The 21,804-nt window shown below is 39.6% G+C and overlaps 1 protein-coding gene across 2 annotated transcripts in view; it reads right to left on the bottom strand.

Moving 5' to 3' along the window:
* Positions 1-12,920: 12,920 nt before the first annotated feature.
* The window catches only part of LOC110065317 (tolloid-like protein 1), a 28,271-nt gene continuing 19,387 nt past the window's right edge, over positions 12,921-21,804 (bottom strand). For both annotated transcript variants that reach the window (XM_020772444.2, XM_089273759.1), the window contains 9 exons: positions 21,016-21,125; positions 20,182-20,413; positions 19,214-19,336; positions 18,177-18,343; positions 17,585-17,756; positions 17,184-17,309; positions 16,707-16,846; positions 16,140-16,344; positions 12,921-15,673 (listed from right to left, as the gene is read on the bottom strand). In XM_020772444.2, coding sequence (XP_020628103.1) covers positions 15,285-15,673; positions 16,140-16,344; positions 16,707-16,846; positions 17,184-17,309; positions 17,585-17,756; positions 18,177-18,343; positions 19,214-19,336; positions 20,182-20,413; positions 21,016-21,125 — 1,664 coding nt within the window. In that variant the 3' untranslated portion in view covers positions 12,921-15,284. The remainder of the gene's footprint in view (positions 15,674-16,139; positions 16,345-16,706; positions 16,847-17,183; positions 17,310-17,584; positions 17,757-18,176; positions 18,344-19,213; positions 19,337-20,181; positions 20,414-21,015; positions 21,126-21,804) is intronic.

Below are 21,804 nucleotides of genomic sequence, written 5' to 3'. Positions count from 1 at the left end.
TTTTTGGTAAAGCTCAAAACAAAATGGTAAATCAACAGAATACCGGTAACTTAATAAACTTTGTGTCTGAAAAGTAGTAAGTTTTCCTTTTACCTGCTTTCTTTTCCTGTTACAGATTTCTATGAACTTTTCAATTTTTTTCGTTAATTTTGCGTGACATCGGTTGTTTCCCATGTTTTCCTTTAAATTTTTGCGCGGGAAATTGGCGCGCGGCTGCCAAAAAATGTACCAATTTGCGCATGCCCAACGTTTGACCGCTGTGTTAAGACAAGCACCTCAAGTAAGTCAAGCATGTTAAGTAAGACAAGCATCTCAAGCGTATCAAGCATATATGAAACATATATTTCGGTACAATATATGTCCCCGTACATGACGTACCTACGCTTTGGGCTTTGGTTATGTTACGTCATGTTACGTTATGTCCCCGGCCGCGGCCCTAACTCCCTTGCCTGACCAAACTTTGTAGAATTATTGAGATAGAGGCTAATTCGATAACCTCGTGGTTCTATTAGCCTCCATGCACAAACTATATACCATTGCCACTTTAAATTTTATGTATGTATGTATCTTTCTTTTTTTATGCTAATATTGTAATTTCAAAAGGTAAGTGGATAATAAAGTGAAGTTCAAGTTCAAGTTCAAGTTGAAGTGGAGTGCACGTATGGGACTATATGATTTGCCATTTTCTATATTTTTTTATTCTTCTGGTATTTATGTCAGATTTCTTTCCTGATGGATGGGTTATCGCTGTACATAGGCTTCTACAATTCGATAACCGATTCTCACCTCCGTGAAAGTTTAATTCTCGAGTCACCCTCTGCATCCCCTCGTTGTCACCTTTCATGTAGTATCCAGTCCTTCATCAACCTGGAAACACTTTCCTTCGTGTCTCTCGAAAAAAGATATCAAACTATCAGTGAAAAATGCCAATTACTACTATATTTTTATTATTTCCGCAAAAAGCATAAGGAGTCGCAAAGCTAATAGAAGACGTGGCGTAGCGTTCATTCAAACTCAGACTAGCTTTAAATCACTGATGTTTCCGTCTTCTTAACCAGAGGTATTCAATATCTCTTGACTCTTAGGTAATGCTCTCTCTCTCTCCCTCCCTCCCTCTTTTACAGCAAATGTTTAATCATATTCTTTATGGCTAAACACTATTGATGTCGCTATCTTTGCCATCTATATCCCATCCTTTCTCCATCACGGAATTTAAAGGGAAATTTCTTCCGCGGTCTAATGGTAAATGCTGTAAGTCATTTATTTTTAAAGTTACAACTTGTTTTCGCTCACGCGCGAAAGAGCGCGACAGTATGCAACCCCTGCTTGAAAACAGCCACAATCCTCTGGTTCAGCTGATACGAATCATCTGCGATGAGTACTGACCCAGTCAGAATTCATGAACCACATTATTGCGACCCTCTGGACTCATGTTTCCAAAGGATGGACGCATGGTACTCATACTACCTGCGTGGCGTGGTTTCCAACAAATGGTACGGAAGCACCGAGTTCATCGACCAACCTTACCTCGGGACGTGAAAGTAAACAAGCACTAAGTGGAACGCGCGAAACTCTCCACCCAGCTGGGGAATGCATCTTCGAATGGGTTTGAATCCCGTTCAATTTAAGTAGAGCGTGTGAAACTCTTCAATTAGCTGGCAAATGCATTTTCGAATGGGTTTGAATCCCGTTCATGTTAAGTGGAGCGCATGAAACTCTCCAGTGATCCAGCTTAAAATTACATCTTCGAATGGGTTTGAATCCCGTTCAATTCAAATGGAGCATGTGAAACTCTCCACTCAGCTGGCAAATGCATTTTCGAACGGGTTTGAACCCCGCTCATGTTAAGTGGAGTAAATGAAACTCTTCAATGACCCAGCTGAAAATGTCATCTTCGAATGGGTTTGAATCCCATTCAATTTACGTGGAACTTGTAAAACTCTCCACTCAGCTGGGCAATGCATATTTGAATGGGTTTGAATCCCGTTCACGTTAAGTGGAGCGCATGAAACTCTCCACTGACCCAGCTGGAAATTACATCTTCGAATGGGTTTGAATCCCGTTCAATTAAAATGGATCGTGTGAAACTCTCCACCCAGCTGGCGAATGCATTTTCGAATGGGTTTGAATCCCGTTCATGTTAAGTGGAGTAAATGAAACTCTCCACTGACCCAGCTGATAATTGCATCTTCGAATGGGTTTGAATCCCTCTCATGTTAAGAGGAGCGAATGAAGCTCTTCACTGACCCAGCTGAAAATTACATCTTCGAATGGGTTTGAATCCCGTTCAATTTAAGTGGAGCGTGTGAACTCTCCACTCAGCTGGCGAATGCATTTTCGAATGGGTTTGAATCCCGTTAATGTTAAGTGGAGTAAATGAAACTCTCCACTGACCCAGCTGAAAATGTCATCTTCGAATGGGTTTGAATCCCGTTCAATTTAAATGGAGCGTGTGAAACTCTCCACTCAGCTGGCGAATGCATTTTCGAATGGGTTTGAATCCCGTTAATGTTAAGTGGAGTAAATGAAACTCTCCACTGACCCAGCTGAAAATGTCATCTTCGAATGGGTTTGAATCCCGTTCAATTTAAATGGAGCGTGTGAAACTCTCCACTCAGCTGGCGAATGCATTTTCGAATGGGTTTGAATCCCGTTAATGTTAAGTGGAGTAAATGAAAGTCTCCACTGACCCAGCTGAAAATTACATCTTCGAATGGGTTTGAATCCCGTTCAATTTAAATGGAGCGTGTGAAACTCTCCACTCAGCTGGCGAATGCATTTTCGAATGGGTTTGAATCCCGTTAATGTTAAGTGGAGTAAATGAAAGTCTCCACTGACCCAGCTGAAAATTACATCTTCGAATGGGTTTGAATCCCGTTCAATTTAAATGGAGCGTGTGAAACTCTCCACTCAGCTGGCGAATGCATTTTCGAATGGGTTTGAATCCCGTTAATGTTAAGTGGAGCGAATGAAAGTCTCCACTGACCCAGCTGAAAATTACATATTCGAATGGGTTTGAATCCCGTTCAATTTAAATGGAGGGTATGAAACTCTCCACTCAGCTGGGGAATGCATTTTCGAATGGGTTTGAATCCCGTTCACGTTAAGTGGCGTCAAGTGGAGCGTATGAAACTCTCCACTGACCCAGCTGAAAATTACATCTTCGAATGGGTTTGAATCCCGTTCAATTAAAATGGATCGTGGGAAACTCCCCACTCAGCTGGCGACTGCACTTTCGAATGGGTTTGAATCCCGTTCATGTTAAGTGGAGCGAATGAAAGTCTCCACTGACCCAGCTGAAAATTACATCTTGGAACGAGTTTGAATCCCGTTCAATTTAAGTGGAGCGTGTGAAACTCTTCAATTAGCTGGCGAATGCATTTTCGAATGGGTTTGAATCCTGTTCATGTTAAGTGGAGTAAATGAACCTCTTCACTGACCCAGCTAAAAATTACATCTTCGAATGGGTTTGAATCCCGTTCAATTTAAATGGAGGGTGTTAAACTCTCCACTCAGCTGGCGAATGCATTTTCGAATGGGTTTGAATCCCGTTCACGTTAAGTGGAGCGCATGAAAAATGTAACTCTTCACTGACCCAGCTAAAAATTACATCTTCGAATGGGTTTGAATCCCGTTCAATTTAAATGGAGCGTGTGAAACTCTCCACTCAGCTGGCAAATGCATTTTCGAATGGGTTTGAATCCCGTTCACGTTAAGTGGAGCGCATGAAAAATGTAACTCTTCACTGACCCAGCTAAAAATTACATCTTCGAATGGGTTTGAATCCCGTTCAATTTAAATGGAGCGTGTGAAACTCTCCACTCAGCTGGCAAATGCATTTTCGAATGGGTTTGAATCCCGTTCATGTTAAGTTGAGCACCTGAAATTCTCCACTGACCCAGCGGGGAATTGCATCTCTTAATGGGTTTCAATCCCGTTTACAGGAATTTCAATTTCAAGATTTTAATGTCTTGGTCTACATGGGTGAAGTATTTATAAGAAGAGATTTTTTGGTTTTCACACGTTAATTTTCACAAATGGTCAAGTTTTACAATGAAATAATTGATTGCCCTTTTTGTTTGTTTGTTTGTTTTTTGCTTTGTTTCTTTGATCGTTTGTTTGTTATTTGAAGTTTAAGTTATAATCCAGTAAGCCTTCATCTTAGTTACTAGATGGCATTGTAAAATCCATGAGCCGTAATTTAAACCCCGTGGAACGCTTTTTCTATGGAGCAACATCATATCTTTAGTTAGGTTTTGTTCGATTTAATAATTCAGTAAAATGCATGACCAATCGTTGATAGTGCTTTCGTAACTAAGGAGGAAGTCACTAATTTTTACCTGAACAGATGCTCTGAATTGATGCACGTTCACGGTAGGGTTAAAAAAAGATCCACTTCTAGTTCCTGATGGCTTTGTGGAGCTTTGTGGAACCTGAATGATCCATAAGTTAATTCTTTCCAATCAATTCTCCAGGAATATCGATGTTTGCATGTCGGTGAAGACTACTCGTGAGCCTCCTTAGTTTTATTATTTTTTTTAACCAGTCTATTTGCTGTCTGGCCTATTTCCTCTTGAACGGTATGATATGTTGTACCGAACTGTAACCAGGGCGTAGTTTTCCTGATGTAAAGAAAATAATGTACATGTAAATCGTTAGCAATCAAAGTTAATAATGAAAACGTACGAAAACGTTTGGATTTCGTTTTGTAGCTTTTCGGAATGATTAGTTTACTGATAAAACATTCTTCTTGATAGAAAAAAAAAAAAGAATTCAACAGCGCAAAACTCGCTATGATCTGGCCTCGAGTAATTGTATGCATTAGAAATCGAGACTAACTTATCTATTTTATGTCTTGTCATAGTGGTAGTTGTTTATAATTGTCAGTTTCAGGAAACGATCCAAAAAATTATTACAGAGGTACCTTCAAGTATGGCTGTGTCATTTGTAGTTATTGCGAAGCTCTTTTGCGATCGGCGGTCGTAAAAGTACAACATAGTTCGTAGAAATGTAAAATGAAAAATAACGACATTGTGTTTATAAAATAGAATGAAAAGTTCCCGTTACCTATTTTTAAGCAGTTTCCTCCGATAATCATTGTTCTTCCTTTAGGTCTCTCGAGTCTATCGCTCGGCAAGTTGAGAACTATATCCAAAGGTTTTGTGAAGAAAGTAACATCGGCGAAGGAAAATGTATCATTTCATCACAGTTTGCCGGCTGATGGCCAAGACTGGTAAAGTACGGTTATGAAATCCTGGAAATTTTGAGAATGGCAGATCCAGCGTGTAATTAAAATCTTTGAGATCGCGCTGTTTGAGTAGACGCTGCCATGATTATCAAGCGAGGTTCGATCAACTCTCGTGTCGAACTTGTTCAGAGAAGCGAAGGATCTTGCTCAGTGTCCAAGTAAATCTTGTGGTAACAGTGTCTATATGGAGCATATTTTTTCGTTCTTCAAAACCTCATCGTGGTGATTAACAGTTAACTTAACTCGACGCGAAGTTGTCCAAACTTTGTTCAAAAGTTGTACATTTGCTGCAGAGCAGTTCGCGTCCGTTATGAAATTAAATAAGCAATGCAAATGAGCCAGTTTCCCGCAAAGGTGCGTGCTTAAATTCTACTTATTTGCATAACTGTAAGTGTTACTTCAGGTGCGGTTACGCGGAGTGACGGTGATTCATTTCCCAGGCGTCAGTTCTACCATATAGTGATATTGGGCCACTTCGCTGTTTCCTTCACCAAAAAATGGCCACAATGGTCGATAACTGGCGATGATATGCCCTAAGAACATGCAATTAATTCAGAGAATTAATTGCAAACAAACCTTTTCCCGGCCATTTGAAAACCGGACCGGAATAGCGTCATTTTCCAGAATTCGATGCCAAAAAAAATTACCATCTTACAAAGCAAGTTTACATACATACATAAGTTTATTGAAGCTCCCCCATAGGGGCTTTTCAGCCACAATGTAAAAGTAGTTATGGATTACAAGTATACAAGAATCGACAAGGACAAAAATAGAATAAAATAAATAAAGCTAAAAATTTATATGTATGGATTTATGAAAACAGTGTTAAAGAAATCAAACGGTTTTTCCTCTCCAGTTGCCATCTACAAAGAATATCTATCTTTTTTTCCTCCTCCTTTTCTTTCTCTCCTCTCTCTCCCTTTTTTTATCGTTCGGAGTGATTTTAAGGCCTTTTGGAAGTGTGAAATCACAGTGCATATGGCTGTTTTGGTGCAAAGTCTTCATACGGTTTTCATAAATAAAGTCATATATACAATTGGAAGAAAAAAATGTCAAAGTTCCTTGGAGAGTTTCATTTAATTCTTTTAAAGATAAAGTTAATAATTAAAGTCAATAATTCTTTTAAGTTAAATAAAGTCTTTTAAAGTTAAATTCTTTTAAAGTTTGAGATATATCAGAAATTAGTTTCAAACTACTTGTGTTCTGTCACGAATGTCGATCTCTGATTGGCTACGCTAAGCCCTATCTATCCTGTTTTAGTATAAATCTACTAGCTTTCTTTCACGAATGCCGTTCTCTGATTAGTTATCGATTAAGCAATTAGATTATGAGCTCGAGATTTCTATTTAAACAATAGAGTGTTTCTGTCGAGGAACTATCGGCTGACAGTTGCCACGCGGAAATTTGATGTTCTTAAAACAAATTTTTGCCCGAGAAGCGAAACTTTGAGGGCAAATATGCTAGTTTTAAGAACATCAGATTTGCAAGGGGCAACTATCAGACCGATAGTTCCGAGATATAAATACTCTACTGTCTTAATTGTTTACCACTGTCTGTCTGGATGTAAACAAAGTGATTTCAGCCGAGCGACCTTCGTTTGAAGTGTCGGAATGGCTTGTGGTGTTCGGATCTGTTCGTCTGCGTGTTGTCATCGTGTATAGGCCAACATACTCTGCGGAGCATCCCGTGACTACGAGTGTTTTCTTTCATGAATTCTCAATCTTCATGAATTCTCAATCTCGAGTCGTTAGTCATGTGTAATGAGTTACTGTTAATATGTGGTGATTTTAACATCCATATGGACGTTCCATCAGACGCTGACACCATCCGACTCATGGACCTGTTGAACTCTATGGGTCTGGTACAGCATGTCAAACGACCCACGCACATACATGGCCACACCTTAGACTTAATTATCACACGGCAGGCTGACGATATTGTGGACGGTGAGCCCCTTCCTGTGAGATATTTCTCTGACCATGCTGCCGTGATATGTAAGCTAAGTGTGGCGAAGCCTCCGCTAAGAATTAAACATGCTGAATACAGGAAACTCAAATCAATTGATGTAACTAAACTGAAAGAAGATATCCGCAATTCTCAGCTATATCAAGACCCGCCTAATGATTTGAACATGCTGCTCGACTGTTATAACACGACTTTAAGATCACTATTAGATGATCACGCGCCCGTTTGTTCTCGTCATGTCTCCACTCGACCCAGACCCCCATGGTTCAATGAAGACATAATTCAGGCTCGTTGGGACAGGAGGAAGGCCGAGAGAAGATGGAGGGCAAGTGGTCTCCAAGCAGATCTTGTAGTATTTAAAGCTAAGCGAAATTATGTCATACATTTGATGAATGAAGCTAGATGTACTTATTACAAGGAATTCATTGATGAGAACAGTTCGGACCAATCAAAGCTGTTCCGGGCTAGCAAGAGCCTACTAAATCTGCAAGCGAACAAATCTCTCCCACCTCACACTGACGCCTCTGTTCTTGCAAATGAGATGGGTGAATACTTCATCCATAAAATAGTGGCTATTAGATCAAAGCCAGCTGGTGACACGGTCTCTCCTGCGGTTACTAAGCGGGCGCCTCACGGTTCATCGAGTAGTGATGACCTTGTCACGCTATCAGAGTTTCAGCCTCTCTCCGAAGAGGCTGTAAGGAAGATGGCTGTGGCTTCTATGAAGACATGTACTCTGGACCCTCTTCCATTATCCATCTTGTTGGTTTGCATAGAGGAGTTACTTCCAGTGATTAGTAGGATGGTGAACGTATCACTAGAGAATGGCTACTTTGCAGATGACTGGAAAAGGGCAGTAGTACATCCTCTGCTCAAAAAATCTGGTCTTCAATTGATAAACAAGAACTTTCGGCCTGTGAGTAATTTACAGTTCACGTCCAAACTCACAGAGAAAGCGGTTGCAGTACAATTACAAGAGCACATGCTAGTCAATGGCTTGTTTCCAGAATTGCAAAGTGCTTACCGCCAACATAATAGCACTGAGACCGCACTACTCAAGGTGAAGAACGATCTCCTAATGGCGGTGAATAAAGGTCAAGTTACGCCGCTGGTGCTTCTCGACTTAAGCTCTGCATTCGACACCGTCGAACATGAGATCCTTCTGGAACGATTGAGGTCAACAATTGGATTGCGGGGGAAAGTACTTTCATGGTTTGAGAGTTACCTTAAGGGCAGATCGCAGCAAGTGTCTATCAACGGAACTCTCTCAAAGCCGTTTGATTTGAAGTGTGGAGTTCCTCAAGGATCGTGCCTGGGCCCGCTTTTATTTATCATCTACGTGAGTAAGCTGTTCCAGATTCTAAAACACCATCTGCCCTCCGTTCATACTTATGCTGACGATACTCAGTTGTATTTGTCATTTAAGCCCTCTTACTCTTCCAGTGAAGTCGAAGCTGTATCAGCCATGCAGAAGTGTATCTGCGATGTCCGAGCATGGATGAGGGAGGATCAGCTGATGCTCAATGATGACAAGACTGAGTTCCTGATTATAGGTACTCGTCAGCAGCTCTCAAAAGTTTCAATCCAAAGCATCAAGACTGGGCAGAGTGAAGTCTCTCCTGTAGCCTCTGCGCGCAATCTAGGCACATGGTTCGATACGCATCTAGATATGGGAACTCACATTACAAAGACTTGTAGCAGCGCTTTCTATTATTTATACAATATACGTCATATTAGGAAATATTTATCCAGAGAATCAACTGAGAAATTAGTTCATGCTTTTATTAGTAGTAGATTGGATTATTGTAATAGCCTTCTGTATGGAATCCCGGAATATCAGACTATGAAATTGCAACGTGTTATGAATGCGAGTGCAAGACTTATATATCGTGCGCACAAGTTCTGTCATATAACACCTCCACTCGCAGAATTACATTGGTTACCAGTGCGCGTAGGGGCCAAACCAGCCCCTTAATGTTTCATGAAGGCTATATTTGCTTGGTTTATATATTTCTAAACCAAGTTTGGCAGATGAGCTTTCTTTGTTCTCCAGTTTATTTCAATTTGGAAGTTGTGACAAAATGTCAGATTATGACGTCATAATTAATGACGTCACCAAAACGTGCTATACTTTTTTGTAAAATTTGATAAAAAGATTATGTCATTGGAAAGGCCTTGAGTTGGGGAGTAAAATGCCGGAAACCGTTTTTTGCTATGATGATTATTTTTCGAGATATGGTAAGTTAAATATTTTTTGTTGTCCCCCCCGGAATTTGCTTAACCATACTGGCTTTCTTAAGTCAGTCTCTCTGGTTTATTATTTTTTTTCAGTTTCATTCTAGGAGGGCTAATAATCTACAAAAATAGAAAGCTTGATGTTGTCAAAAATCGTATGGTTTTAGAAATTTGATTTTCGGCTTTGTTAGGATGGTATTAACAGTAAAAAAACGGGTGACGTCACAGGTTATGACGTAACGAAACTAATTTTAACGCAATAACACTAGAGGGATAATTCTTTATTCCGATTTTCTTCTTTATTTTTGCTTTAGTCATCTGGCACATCACATGTGCAACATAGCTGCATTTGCTGGAACAAAATTACGGCTCCAATTTGGGGATTTTTCTCAAGGGGGGGACCCCATATTTTGCAGAGTTATTTTTCATATGTAAAAATTCCATATTTCATTTAATTTTTGCGATATGGACAAAATGTTTTCAGGTTTCAGCTCTTCTTGATGTGCTCTTTCGAACACATTGTAAAAAATATGCATATTAAAAACTTCAAAAGTGGCAAAAAACATGACGTCATCACTGTGACGTCACAACTTTGACATTTACTGACATTTACTGACATTTTACGACGATGGTCGTTTGTTGGAAAGACCAAGTGTGAAAGCCAAGAAAACATTGGGAGACAGAGCTTTCCAGGTAGCTGCTCCTTTCCTATGGAATAAGCTGCCAAGGTCCGCGCGCGAAGCAACGAACTTAGAATCTTTTGAGACTTTAATTAAGACATTTTTATTTAAGGAATCATTTCAGTTATCTTAGCATATCTATATCTTTATTTGTAATTATCTTTTACCCATTTAATGTAAATATTTTTATGATTTTGATAGAAAGGTTTGTAAAATTTTAGTTATTAATTACTGTTGTGATGCGCTTTTGAATATTTTATAGAAAAGGCGCAATACAAATAATAAATGTTATTGTTATTGTTATACCACTAAATTTTCTTCCGTGCGCCAGTTCAAAAATCATACTGAATTATTTTCAACTTTTTTAGATGAAAGCCGTGAAGCCGAATGTAAAATTTGAAAAAGAAAACAAACAAAAACTCTCTTAATACATATTTAATTGTTTGTTTTCTATAACCCCGCTTGTTTACAGAAATATTTTCACGGACGAGTACTATCCATTCGGGTATTTTCCTCGGACGGGCACTATGGGCTGATAGTGTCTCCCCGCGAATGAACGCTATCGCGTCACGTGATCAATTTAAACCAATAAGAATCGGAGAAAATTTAGTGATGAACTATAACGCGTGATAGTTGACGATGGCGCAGCACGAGTCAACTATAATTGATTAAATCGAATAACTTAATTGTTTTAGTATAAATCTACTAGTCGTTCAAAACTTTATCTAAATCCTCTTCACAGACACTTCGAAAACGCCAAGAAGCGGCCGTCATTTTGTTAACAAGGGCACATTGCTACGCTACTCACTATCTATCACAGAATAAAAGACAGATGTTTGTTCGCAGCGCGGACCGTAAGCGTAGAGATCAGCCTAGAAAATAACCTAACTCGACAAAAAAAAGCTCGGAGCGAAGTGATCAGCAACAACAACAACAACAAAATAATGTTGATTAGCGGTACAGTGACAAAATAGCACGCAGCGAAGCGACCAGCGACAGAAACAACTTGGAATCCAGCAACAAACAGCTCGAAGTGGGACGACCAGTGACAGAAATAATTTTGAATACAACAGCAACCACCTTGAGGAGTAGCGCTGAGCGAGAGAAATAATTTTGAATGCCGGCACAGCGACTAAACAACTAAGCATGGCGATCATGGGAATGTAGCAACAGAACTATTTGTGAAATCTGGTACGTATATAGCTACAAAACAACTCCTGTAGCTCGGAGCGAAGCGATCAGCGACAGAAACCCGGGCAGAAATAATTTTGCATTCACAGAGGCAGAACAACTCAGAGCGCGGTATAGTGATCAGTAAAAGAAACAATTTTCAATTCAATGACAAAACATTACTACCAAGCGACAAAAAATGATTTGGAACCAGCAACCAAAGTACTCTGAACTGAGCGAAATGGAGAACTTCTTCTAACTGCTTTCCTCCAACAGAGGAAAACAAAAACAGAGGTGTCATCTTCCTTTGATCATGTTCATGCCACGTTTTCTTCACCTTCGGTTAATTTGCACTAATGTAAGCTTTCTCTCTTCAGTGTGAGGAGAAAATCTCATTATCATTGCCAATATCAATGTCGAAGTCTATCGGCTTGAAAACTCCATTTTGTCCACTCAGAACCGCATTTCCGTGGTCTACATGTGCCATTTTATTCCCAAGGAGTTGTGAAAATATTGACGCATTTACACAACATTCATTTTGGGCTTGGCACTCCACTTGAAAATTTTGGTACGCGGGCCGATAGTTCAGGCACGGCCTGCACGATTTACATGGCAGACATGTTCAAGTTACAGGCAATTTCTAAGTTAAATACTATTAGTAAAGCGTTTCAAAAGTTAAAGATATTAATCTGCTTTGATTGTGCTGTCTCAAACGAACAAAAGATTTTTACCCACTGTGGGGTGTTGCGTTACATTGCAAGTTTCAAAGGGGCTGAATTGCAATTTTCTCGACTTTTGATCGGCGTTCATGCAAAATTGCTGGTAGATCCCACACAAATGAAACTGTAAACCTAAAATTCATTGACTGAACTGTCTTTTGCTACAACATCAGACGATGACGATACAACATCAGATTTCCATCAGTTGCTTACCTAGGCTTTCGAACTGGTAAAGTATGAGCAAAATCGATTTTTCGACCGTGGCCACGATTTCTTTGATTTGTAGTGGCAATTGCTCTTAAAATGGTTTAATTTCAAAAACTTCAATAAACTTTCCAAATCTGCGGTTTAAAGGAGCTCAGTCACGGTGCTTTGTCTTTTTTTTTTGGCCACGTAAAAAATCTCCTTTAAACGGAAGGAAACCTGAAAATAATAGTTTACTAAGATAGAAAAACATCAAAGAGATAATAATAAACGATAAAGGAACAAGGATGGTCAAGGATGGCGAAGATTGACACGGATTGCAAACGACGAATTTGAAAAATGTAGGCAAAACTTTTCAAAACGTGCAAACCGTGACTGAGCTTCTTCAGGAGAGCTGTTTGAATGGTTTGGAAGGACACCTGTCTGCCTGAGACGAGGCAGATTGGTGTTGATTCGGCTGAGTAATTTCTCTGGACTCATTTATAACAAGAACTAATTTAATTAGTTTAAAACATTGTCACGCAATAGCATGGTCTTTTCCTTTTGCCATCACTGATCGTGGTTTCTTCAGTTTCGATATTCTACGAAATACTTCAAATTAATATCGATTTTAAAAGCCATTAAAATGAGAAGACATTACTGAAGGTAAACGACGTTACTTAGCAACGGTTCTGCAAGTGACAACGCGTCGGACCTGTAAACGTTTCTAAAAAGCACTTTATTACAAGCGAAAAATAATGAATTATTTTGAGAGTAAAATAAAACTCTTCGTCAATACGGTGCACTTTTTTACCACCGTAACTCGAACTCCTGCTTCCGAAAGATCACCTTAACGTGCTTGGCAAGCAAACATTAAATGTTTAGAGTTCCCGGCAACACTTGTATTCGACAACGGTTCCAATGTTCTTTCTTCCAATACTTTAAACGTAAAATAAACATCTGTAAATCTTCAGCTTCAGAGCACTTAAATAAAACGAAACATTCGTCAATCACATCTTCAAAATCAAGGAAGCAAGATACAGTAAAAACCTACGTTTAAGAACCTAGTGATTTAAGAACCAACAGGCTGAAATTTGGCTTTTAAATACCCAAAATATAAGAACCTGTTACTGATGGTTTTGACTCTGGATTTTAATTGTGTGAGAAACTTCTGACAAAACGCTATTGCGTATATAATGTTTTCTTTGATTTGCATTTTTTTTATTTTCACTAGAAGTATGTTTTCCATAAAGCTACAATGCAATATATGCGATCTGAAAAATAAGAACCGTTTTAGAAGCTAATCAGCCTGAATTTGTGAAAATCTACCCTAAAATATAAGAACCTATTCAGCCTGACCTCGAAAATTCTAGGTTCTTATATGCAGGTTTTTATTGTGACAGTGCATCGGGTAATGCCAACGTCAATTTTAAGTTATTTTGGTAAAATCGTGCACAAACCCCTTGGTTTTAACCTAACGCTATCGCTGGGAGAAAAATTTCGAATTTTAGTACTCATTGCAGATTGCTACACTTTATTTGTTACTGCTGACCTATATTTAGTTCAGGTTTTTTTTCTACTTGTAAAAGCTGGTCAAACCTGTTAAGGGCCCCTTAACCGATTCATGCGCGCGCTCGCGCGCGTTGCTAAGGAGGTGAAACTTCACTTCCGGTCGCTTACGTCAGCCTGAGCACGGAGAATAACAACAACCCAAAAAATTGCAAATTCGCATACATTTTAGGTGTTTTTCTTTGTGTTTCGCAAAATGCAAAGTAAAAAAAAGTACAAGCAAAGACAAAATAAGAGAAAGACAGAAAAACAAGAACAATAGAAAGAGAAAAACTAACTCCGTGTGGCTTTGTTTGATCTTACCGAAGTGCGCTGGTAGTGTAAATTGCGCACGCGCTGATAGGGTAACTTCCAATAGATATCGGGCGCACTTCCGGTTTCTTTAAATGCTAAAGGAAACGCGGTTTTTCATTAAATCCAGCTTTTTTCGACGAATTTCGATTAAAACCAACGTTGGCAACATAGCTATGCATTCCTTTTTCGAAATCATGCTTTCTTTTTTAGAAAATTACGAATTTTTCAATATTTTGAAATGCTCTCAAGTTCTGACCTTTTAGAAATGAAACAAAAGCGATGCATAGCGTAATGAGGATTTAAATTAAAATATCAAATCAATGAAAAAAATCCCGAGAAAGTAATTTGCCTGGGAGCCTTTGCATTTTTTCTGTATTAGTCACATGACCATGGGCGTGGCCTGATGACGTCATCACTAGTGTTACTGATCATTAAAAAGTTGAAACACACGAAATAACTCTGAACTAACTAGAAATGATGAGGTTATATGAGACTAAATTTTCCTTAGCAACGGCTCGAAAAGATCGGTTAATGGGCCCTTAAGATCCCGCGTATTAAACCTTCAAAATTTGGTTTAAAGTTCCGTTGAAGCAGTTTCAGGTCTAAATTTTTAGAACGTACAAACAATGTCCACTCAGTGAAATCTGTTCACCTAACGGTCACCGTTGTAATTTACAGCAAAAGTACAGCAAAAACGTGGCATAACTGCGGTGCGGCTGCAGTACAAGTGCGGTTTATTTAGCCTCGTTTTACCTGCGGTGAGGTTGAATGCGTTTCGATTGAATCACAACAGGTTCGCCGTTTGTACCAGAGACCAAAGTAGAAAAACTAGCGAATATACCTCGTTTTTTTGGTACATTAAGCAAACACTAGAAAACACTAGTCTCACATAGAGCATGTCATTATGAAGAAAATCAATAATATTCAATAAAGAATAAAGAATAAAGTTAAAAACCCAAAGCGAAGATCAAACTCCTGGAATTTTGCAAGACGTCCCCAGCCAATGAAAATTCAAAATGACAAATAAATAATAAAAAAAAAATTGTCGAGTTCTCTGCTATTTGTTACGAAACCCGTCAATGAAAAGCTACTCTTGACACTACTTTCTCTTCTTCCTAAAACTCTGGCTACTCGTTTAAGCTCTTTCTAGCTCTACAAAGCACAACAGTGCTGGCGCTACGGCTGTTTCCCAATTCATGGAGCAGTTTCCAGCTTCTTTACCTACAATGAGCTCTTTTCAGTCTTGCGTGACCTTGAATATTCCGCAACGAAGCCCTTCTTGTTGTTTGTCAAGTCCGTTCGAAATTGTATCCACATCCGATTTCCGCTTGTAACAAACTCGCGCGAAGAACCTGGCGATCCCTGGCCGCACACTCGCCCCAGCAGTGGCGCGGTGCTGTTGTTTCCGTCACGAATGATGACGTAATCGTACCCACAAAGCTTTTCGTTTTCTACGTCAAATTCCTTGAATCTTAGACGAATGATGTAGCCTGAGCGAGCTGTCAGCAGCCACCAACACTGGAGATTTGATTTGTAGTTGTCGTCACCATAACTGGGATGAGAAGAAAACTGACGCTTATTGGTTGAGGAGTGGAGTTGAGCTCCGCAAACTGTAAAAAAAAAATAAAAAATAAAAAAAACACGTAACAGCAAGACTTTGTTAGCTTATCATGAAACGTTATATCTGTTTGTTTGTTTGTTTGTTTGTTTGTTATGTAATTTTCTGTCATAAACAATAACAGACAAAGTCAGAAGCGCGATTTCTTCTCCGTAATCGCAAGAAATAACAGAAAAGTCCGAGGCTTCAAAACCAAGTAAAGAACACTTTCATATACATGAAATATTTCTCGCGGTTCATCTATAGTGATTTGCCCAGTCACAATTCTATCCTAGAAATAATAGCGCTCATAGCTTTACCCATCATCCAGCGTTGGCGCTGCCAGAAGAGAATTTACCAAATAAATGCAGTCAAAGAGAAGAGAGGTACTCAAAGGTATATAAACCAGAGGCGAGCCATTAGGGTATCGTTCCTACTCAAGATGAAGCAGAAGGAAAATAAACAATATCATCACTGACCTGCGGTGTATCGTACGCGGAAGCCTTTCTTGGCAATCATTGAATCCGAGCCAAACTTGATCATCATTTTGTGGGCTCTAGATGTTAATGTATTCGGACGCTGCATCCCACAATATCGCCCCAGGCTCTCAGCTTGCTGGCCTGTCCCAGAAAAGACCTCGACAAAGTCATAACGGCATTTCACTCCACCTTCTATATCGATGTCCTAAAAAAGATTATAAAACTTATAATTTTCAACGTCGCCTCTCGCGCTGCTTTGCCGTGAAGGGTACAGTTACACATGAAAGGTTGTCAGAAACCAACAAAAAGAATGCAACAGTAATGTTTCTTCATTCATGTTCCTAAAACTGGATATGAACTCGAAAACGCTTTTTTAGTATTTTTAACTACCGTTGAAAGTAAGAAACTCTTTAAAAGGCGTAACAATTGAAACAGGAGTTTACGATGTCACTTGACGTTTTTCGGAGCACTCTCACGACTGGATTGAAGCCTTACGATTAGCACAAGTCTCTATTTAATTATTAATTACCACAATTAGGGACATGGATGCAAAAAAGAACTTCTTACTCGGAATTCAAGCTGTACATGATTCCCAGGCGGGACAATAATTTTCCACGTGCAGTCTCTGTCTCCTTGGTAACTTCCTGGGTAGTTTGGAGATGTTATCTCGCCTGATAACGTTGTGAGAGTAGCACCACAGTCATTCACTGCAAAACGCAATAGATGTTAAAGGAGCTACGTCACGGTTTGTGCATCTCGAAAAGTTTAGCCTCAACTTTTCAAGCTCGTCGTTTGCAATCCGTGTCAATCTTCTCCGTCCTCGAACATCCTCGTTCCTTTATGGATTATTATATCTCTTTGGCGTTTTTCTATCTGAGGCGACTATTACTTTCAGGTTAATTTCAATTCGAACGCAGTTTTTACGTGGCCAAAACAACTCAATAGCATGACTGAGGTTCTTTAAGATAGCAGATTTTTCACGTTGCAAATAAACCACTATAATAATGTCCACAGAAACACAAAAGTGGTATTAAAATCCCTTACCTTCCTTACAGCTGTGTTTATCTTTCTGAAGAACAAATCCTTCTCTACAAGAACAGATGTAACTGCCGACAGTGTTCACACATTTATCCTCGCATCCACCATTCTTGTTCTGACACTCGTCCTCATCTTTAGATCATTAAAAGAGAAACATATCATTGGTGAAGTCTCTTGAACAGTGTGAATGTGCCGGTAATGCTGTTTTTGCGAGTCAGACAAAGATCATTAACGTTAACCCAAGGAGGGACCAAGCAGTAACGGTCCATTGAAACAATAATGTATAATATAAACTCCCATTTCACAGTGCGGTAATTTTCCGTTCATCAAGAACAACTTTATCCGTTCCAGGACAAAATTTGAAATTTTCATGACAAAAGGTGTCCCTAACATATCTGCCTGGTTACCTGCATAATAGACGGCAGAAAATCCACCTCTCGACTGGGTATGGTCAGAGCGGAACTCCACCCACATGAGATTTGATGTACTGGTTACTGTCTGGGGGATCTTGCCTCCACAGAACTTGCCAAGAACTTGATCATCCTTGTCTTTTACTTCAACGAAATCGTAACGACAAACCTGGTGAATGAAAACGTAAAGCATTCAGAACTGGAGCATTGTTCCACCGTTTTTAACTGTTCTCTGGTGATTCAGAAGCGATTGCGGGAACGTACGGTTATCATTTTTTTTTACTTAAAAAAAACCAATAATATTGCTACGTAGCAATACTTTTAAGATGCTATTCATTAGAAACTCACCATTACGAAAAGAACTAGAACAGGGCACAAGAAGAACAATAGAAAGGGACAAAAACAGAGTTAAAAAAGGATAAGACAAGCTGGTCACAACAACTTGACGTTGTTCGGTCGGCCATTGCATTGTGACGAACAACCTAAATTTCTCATTAAACAGTAGCCCTTTCTAGACCGTCCACTGCCGCCCAAAGCATCACACTCAACAAGTCTCAAGTAAAGCCACTGACTCTGTAAATAATCTTACCCCATATCCATTTCCTTCTAACTGAAACGCGAGGAATTTCAGTGAAATTCTTTGTCCTTTGGGGCCAGTGATTTTCCAAATGCAGCGTTTGTTCTTAGGATAGTTATCCGGGTAACTTGGAGATGTAATATTGCCTTCAGGGGCCGTAAGTGTTCCACCACAGGCGGCTGTGAGAAAAATCAACAACATTATAGTAGATTTATGACGTGATTAGGACAGAGAGGTGTAGCAGCTCTTGTAAGCTTGTAATTCTTTTGCTTGTTAGCAGCTGTTATTGTTTTTGGGCTGGGCTAGGACATGATTAGAGAAAGGCAAGAGTACTGCTAAGGTGTCAAGAACGCTATACCAGCCCGCGCTGAGTGTAAGCATAAAAATAAATAAATATTTAGAGAGGTCCTCTATCCTGGTCGAATTGGAATTTGGAGAAATTGGTCTTCATGGAAGGAGGAAAACCGGAGAACCCGGAGAAAATCCCTCGGAGCAAGTCGAGAACCAACAGCAAACTCAACCCACATGTGGCAACGGGCCGGAATCGAACCCGGGCCGCATTGGTGGGTGGCTCGAGCTCTCACAACTGCGCCATTCCCACTCCATGCACCATCCCTGCTTCCCTGGCTTGATCGACATTCCTTCCCAGTTGTATGACGAGGAAAAAGTTTTATTTCTTCCTATTAGTTTTCCCGTCTTATCATTTTCTGAATCTTCTAAGCCTGCATGGTGACCAGTAAATAGAAATGAGGGCAAGTTATATTAACTGGCCTGGAATTTTGGGAATCAGGGCTCAGTAAAATACCGGTGACTGTTTTTGCTCAAAGAATACTCACTCTCTTCTCTTCGAGCTCGAGCTCAAATAATTACTATAATAAGTGGGTTCTTTCAGGGTTCTCTCGGAGTTAGAAAGTGCCCTCTCTTGTGCATACCATAACTCCCTCGTCCCCACCCCTCCTTCGTTTCTTCCTTGTGGCGCTTTCAAAGCCAGAAAAATACTAGACGCTTTCCACGTGCGTTAGATTTTGGTACCGCAAAGTCTCACTAACCTTCACAGTCTCTGTTGTTTGATTTAAGCTCGTAACCAGGTTGACATGAACACCGATGTCCTCCAACGGTATCCTCACAGATTTGTGCACATCCACCATTGTTATTTCGACACTCATCAGTCTCTGAAAATATATTTACATATTTCATAGATAGCTATTACAATCTTCGCTTAGCTTAGTAGTCTTAGTAGATCGTTGACTGCAATGTAGCTTAGAAAATGCTTCGCGTTTGGGAGTGAAGAAGAAATTTGTCACTTAGTTTAATTTATAAAACTTTCCTCGTAAATCTTTTATACAGTGCCTGTCAACAGCGGATCATATACTCACACCGTTTGACGAAGCAATAAATGATTACCGTGCTTGTGGATCCTGGAAGTGATCATGAACGAAAGGCGGACAGAAGCAGTTGACCTTACAATACTAGTGAGAGAGAGCGGCGTATGCCAGTACCTCGAATTCCCTTTCTCTGAGATGCTTTTTCTGACACTCTGAGAACATTTCGGGCCAAAGGTTTATGGCTTTGGATAGTATAGTAATAGATGTCCAACAGTATCAATTAAATGTAGACACGATGATAGATGCGAATGCAGCCATAACTCTAATGGAAAAAAAGACCAGGATGGACAGTATGTTTTAAGTTTTCCAGACGAAGGGGAAGGCCGGCCTGAGACCCCTCGGTTCACCTCCTAAATCCAGCTATGATTATGTTTATGTTTATGAATCACAAATGAAACTTGTGCTGTCAGAAGATTTATAAACAGCTCCCATTGGACAACAATATCAATGAGTCAAAAAAGATAGATATTATAAGACAGAGTTTGACTGTCCTGATAGGATGTGACCTAGGCGTTAAGAAACGAACCCTTACGTGATCGCAGGTTAGATGGCAATTAAAGAAAATAACAAAAAATAAAACAACAACAAAGCAAAAATAGTCATCAAGGGATTGGACTGTTATCACGTTGTACCTGAGAAGAAATTCAAGTAAAAGCCAGGTTTGTTAATGGTTCCATCTGAAGAAAACTGTATCGTCATTTGACTAAAGTTGCTCTTCAGTTCTTCGGGAAGCAGTTTGCCGCAATATCGTCCCATGACGGTCGAGGAATCGTCCGGTCCATCATAGATTTGGAGATAATCGTACAAACACTTGCTGTGGCTCTCAACATCGAACGCAACAAAACGTATTCCAACCCTGAAGTTCTAAACAGACCAAAAACAGTTCCTTAGGAGTAACATTAGGTTGTTAGGGAAAGTACAGTCGACGAAGAGCAGCTAACGACAAACTCTCCATACTAGTCTTGCTATCATTTTCACAACGGATAGCATTTTCCTTCCCGACCTAGCACTATATACAACAGCCAGTTCATTCTGCCTCAGATATGGCCATTGTGGAGAAGTTTCTCTGTAACTGCTAATAACGGTCAATTTTTAAATTATAATTCTACATTAGTATTTGCACGGTTTCGTTTCCAGAACTAAACGTCGTTGCATCTCAGGCATGTGACACTTTCTTCAGCGTTTTCACAATTAGCACTTCGATCCGCACCAGGATTTTCTGCCAAAATGATAATCGATTGTTCACATTTGGATTTTTGCATAGTCTCCAAGTACCATGAATGCAAGATTAAATATTATACAAAATTTAGATACAAAAATAAATGAGGAAAGCTCAAATAAAATAGAATAAAATTATAACAAAAATAGTGGTCAGAGATGGTGGCCTTAAATTTTGTGAAGAATCTATAGACAAGTAATCAAATGGATCACACAAGCTATGAAAGTTCCATTTCTGTAGTACACACCTCTGGCAAGGAAATTGTCCAGGTGCATTTCTTGTTCGGCGGATACCAGGCAGGGAACTTAGGTGATTGAATAGTCCCCTGAGGTGTGGTTATTTTTCCACCACATACCGCTGCAAGAAACACGAAAACAGGTTGTGAATAGTAACCAGGAAGAATATAAACCTGTAAACCAGATTATCGTAAGGTTATAGCTTTATTTCTGTCTCCTTATTGCCTTTCTTTCTTCGTTTCTAGTCACCGTGGTGACTATACGAACGTGAAACGATGATAATTAATGAAATAACGAATGAAAAATACTGTACGACTGAAGTGTCAGGAGTGGTTAAAAACGATGTCAAGAAAATACTCTAAATAAGACCCCTTTTAACCGGCCACCTCTATTAAGCGGCCGCAGCCACCGTTTTAGTCGTCCCGGTGAGGGTTGTTCTATTGTCTTCATTATCCCTTAAAAACGGTCACCCAAAATTTAAAAAGTTTGTTTTGGAAAAGGCGACGGCAGATAAGAGTCCGAAATAGAAGGTGACGAGTGACAAAAACATTCAAGCACACGTTTATCGTGAATGTCTGGAAGTGACTCCATGTTCACCAAGAAATTAACCCATTGGTGAAAAATATTCAAGGTATACCAACCTCTATTAAGCGGCCAAACCCTATTAAACAGCCATTTCCCATTTCCCCGAAGGTGGCCGCTTTACTGTACGTAATAAATTGCCGACTACAATACTCCATGATTATTGCCATCTTAACGCATTACCTTTTCTTAGCTACTATCAAGCATTGTCTGACTCG

The sequence above is a fragment of the Orbicella faveolata genome, unplaced genomic scaffold (genome assembly GCF_042242905.1).
Source record: "Orbicella faveolata isolate gen_17 unplaced genomic scaffold, um_ofav_v1 contig_35, whole genome shotgun sequence".
NCBI lineage: Eukaryota > Metazoa > Cnidaria > Anthozoa > Scleractinia > Merulinidae > Orbicella > Orbicella faveolata.
Note: the sequence above shows the minus strand (reverse complement) of the source record. Positions and strands in the feature narration are given on the sequence as shown.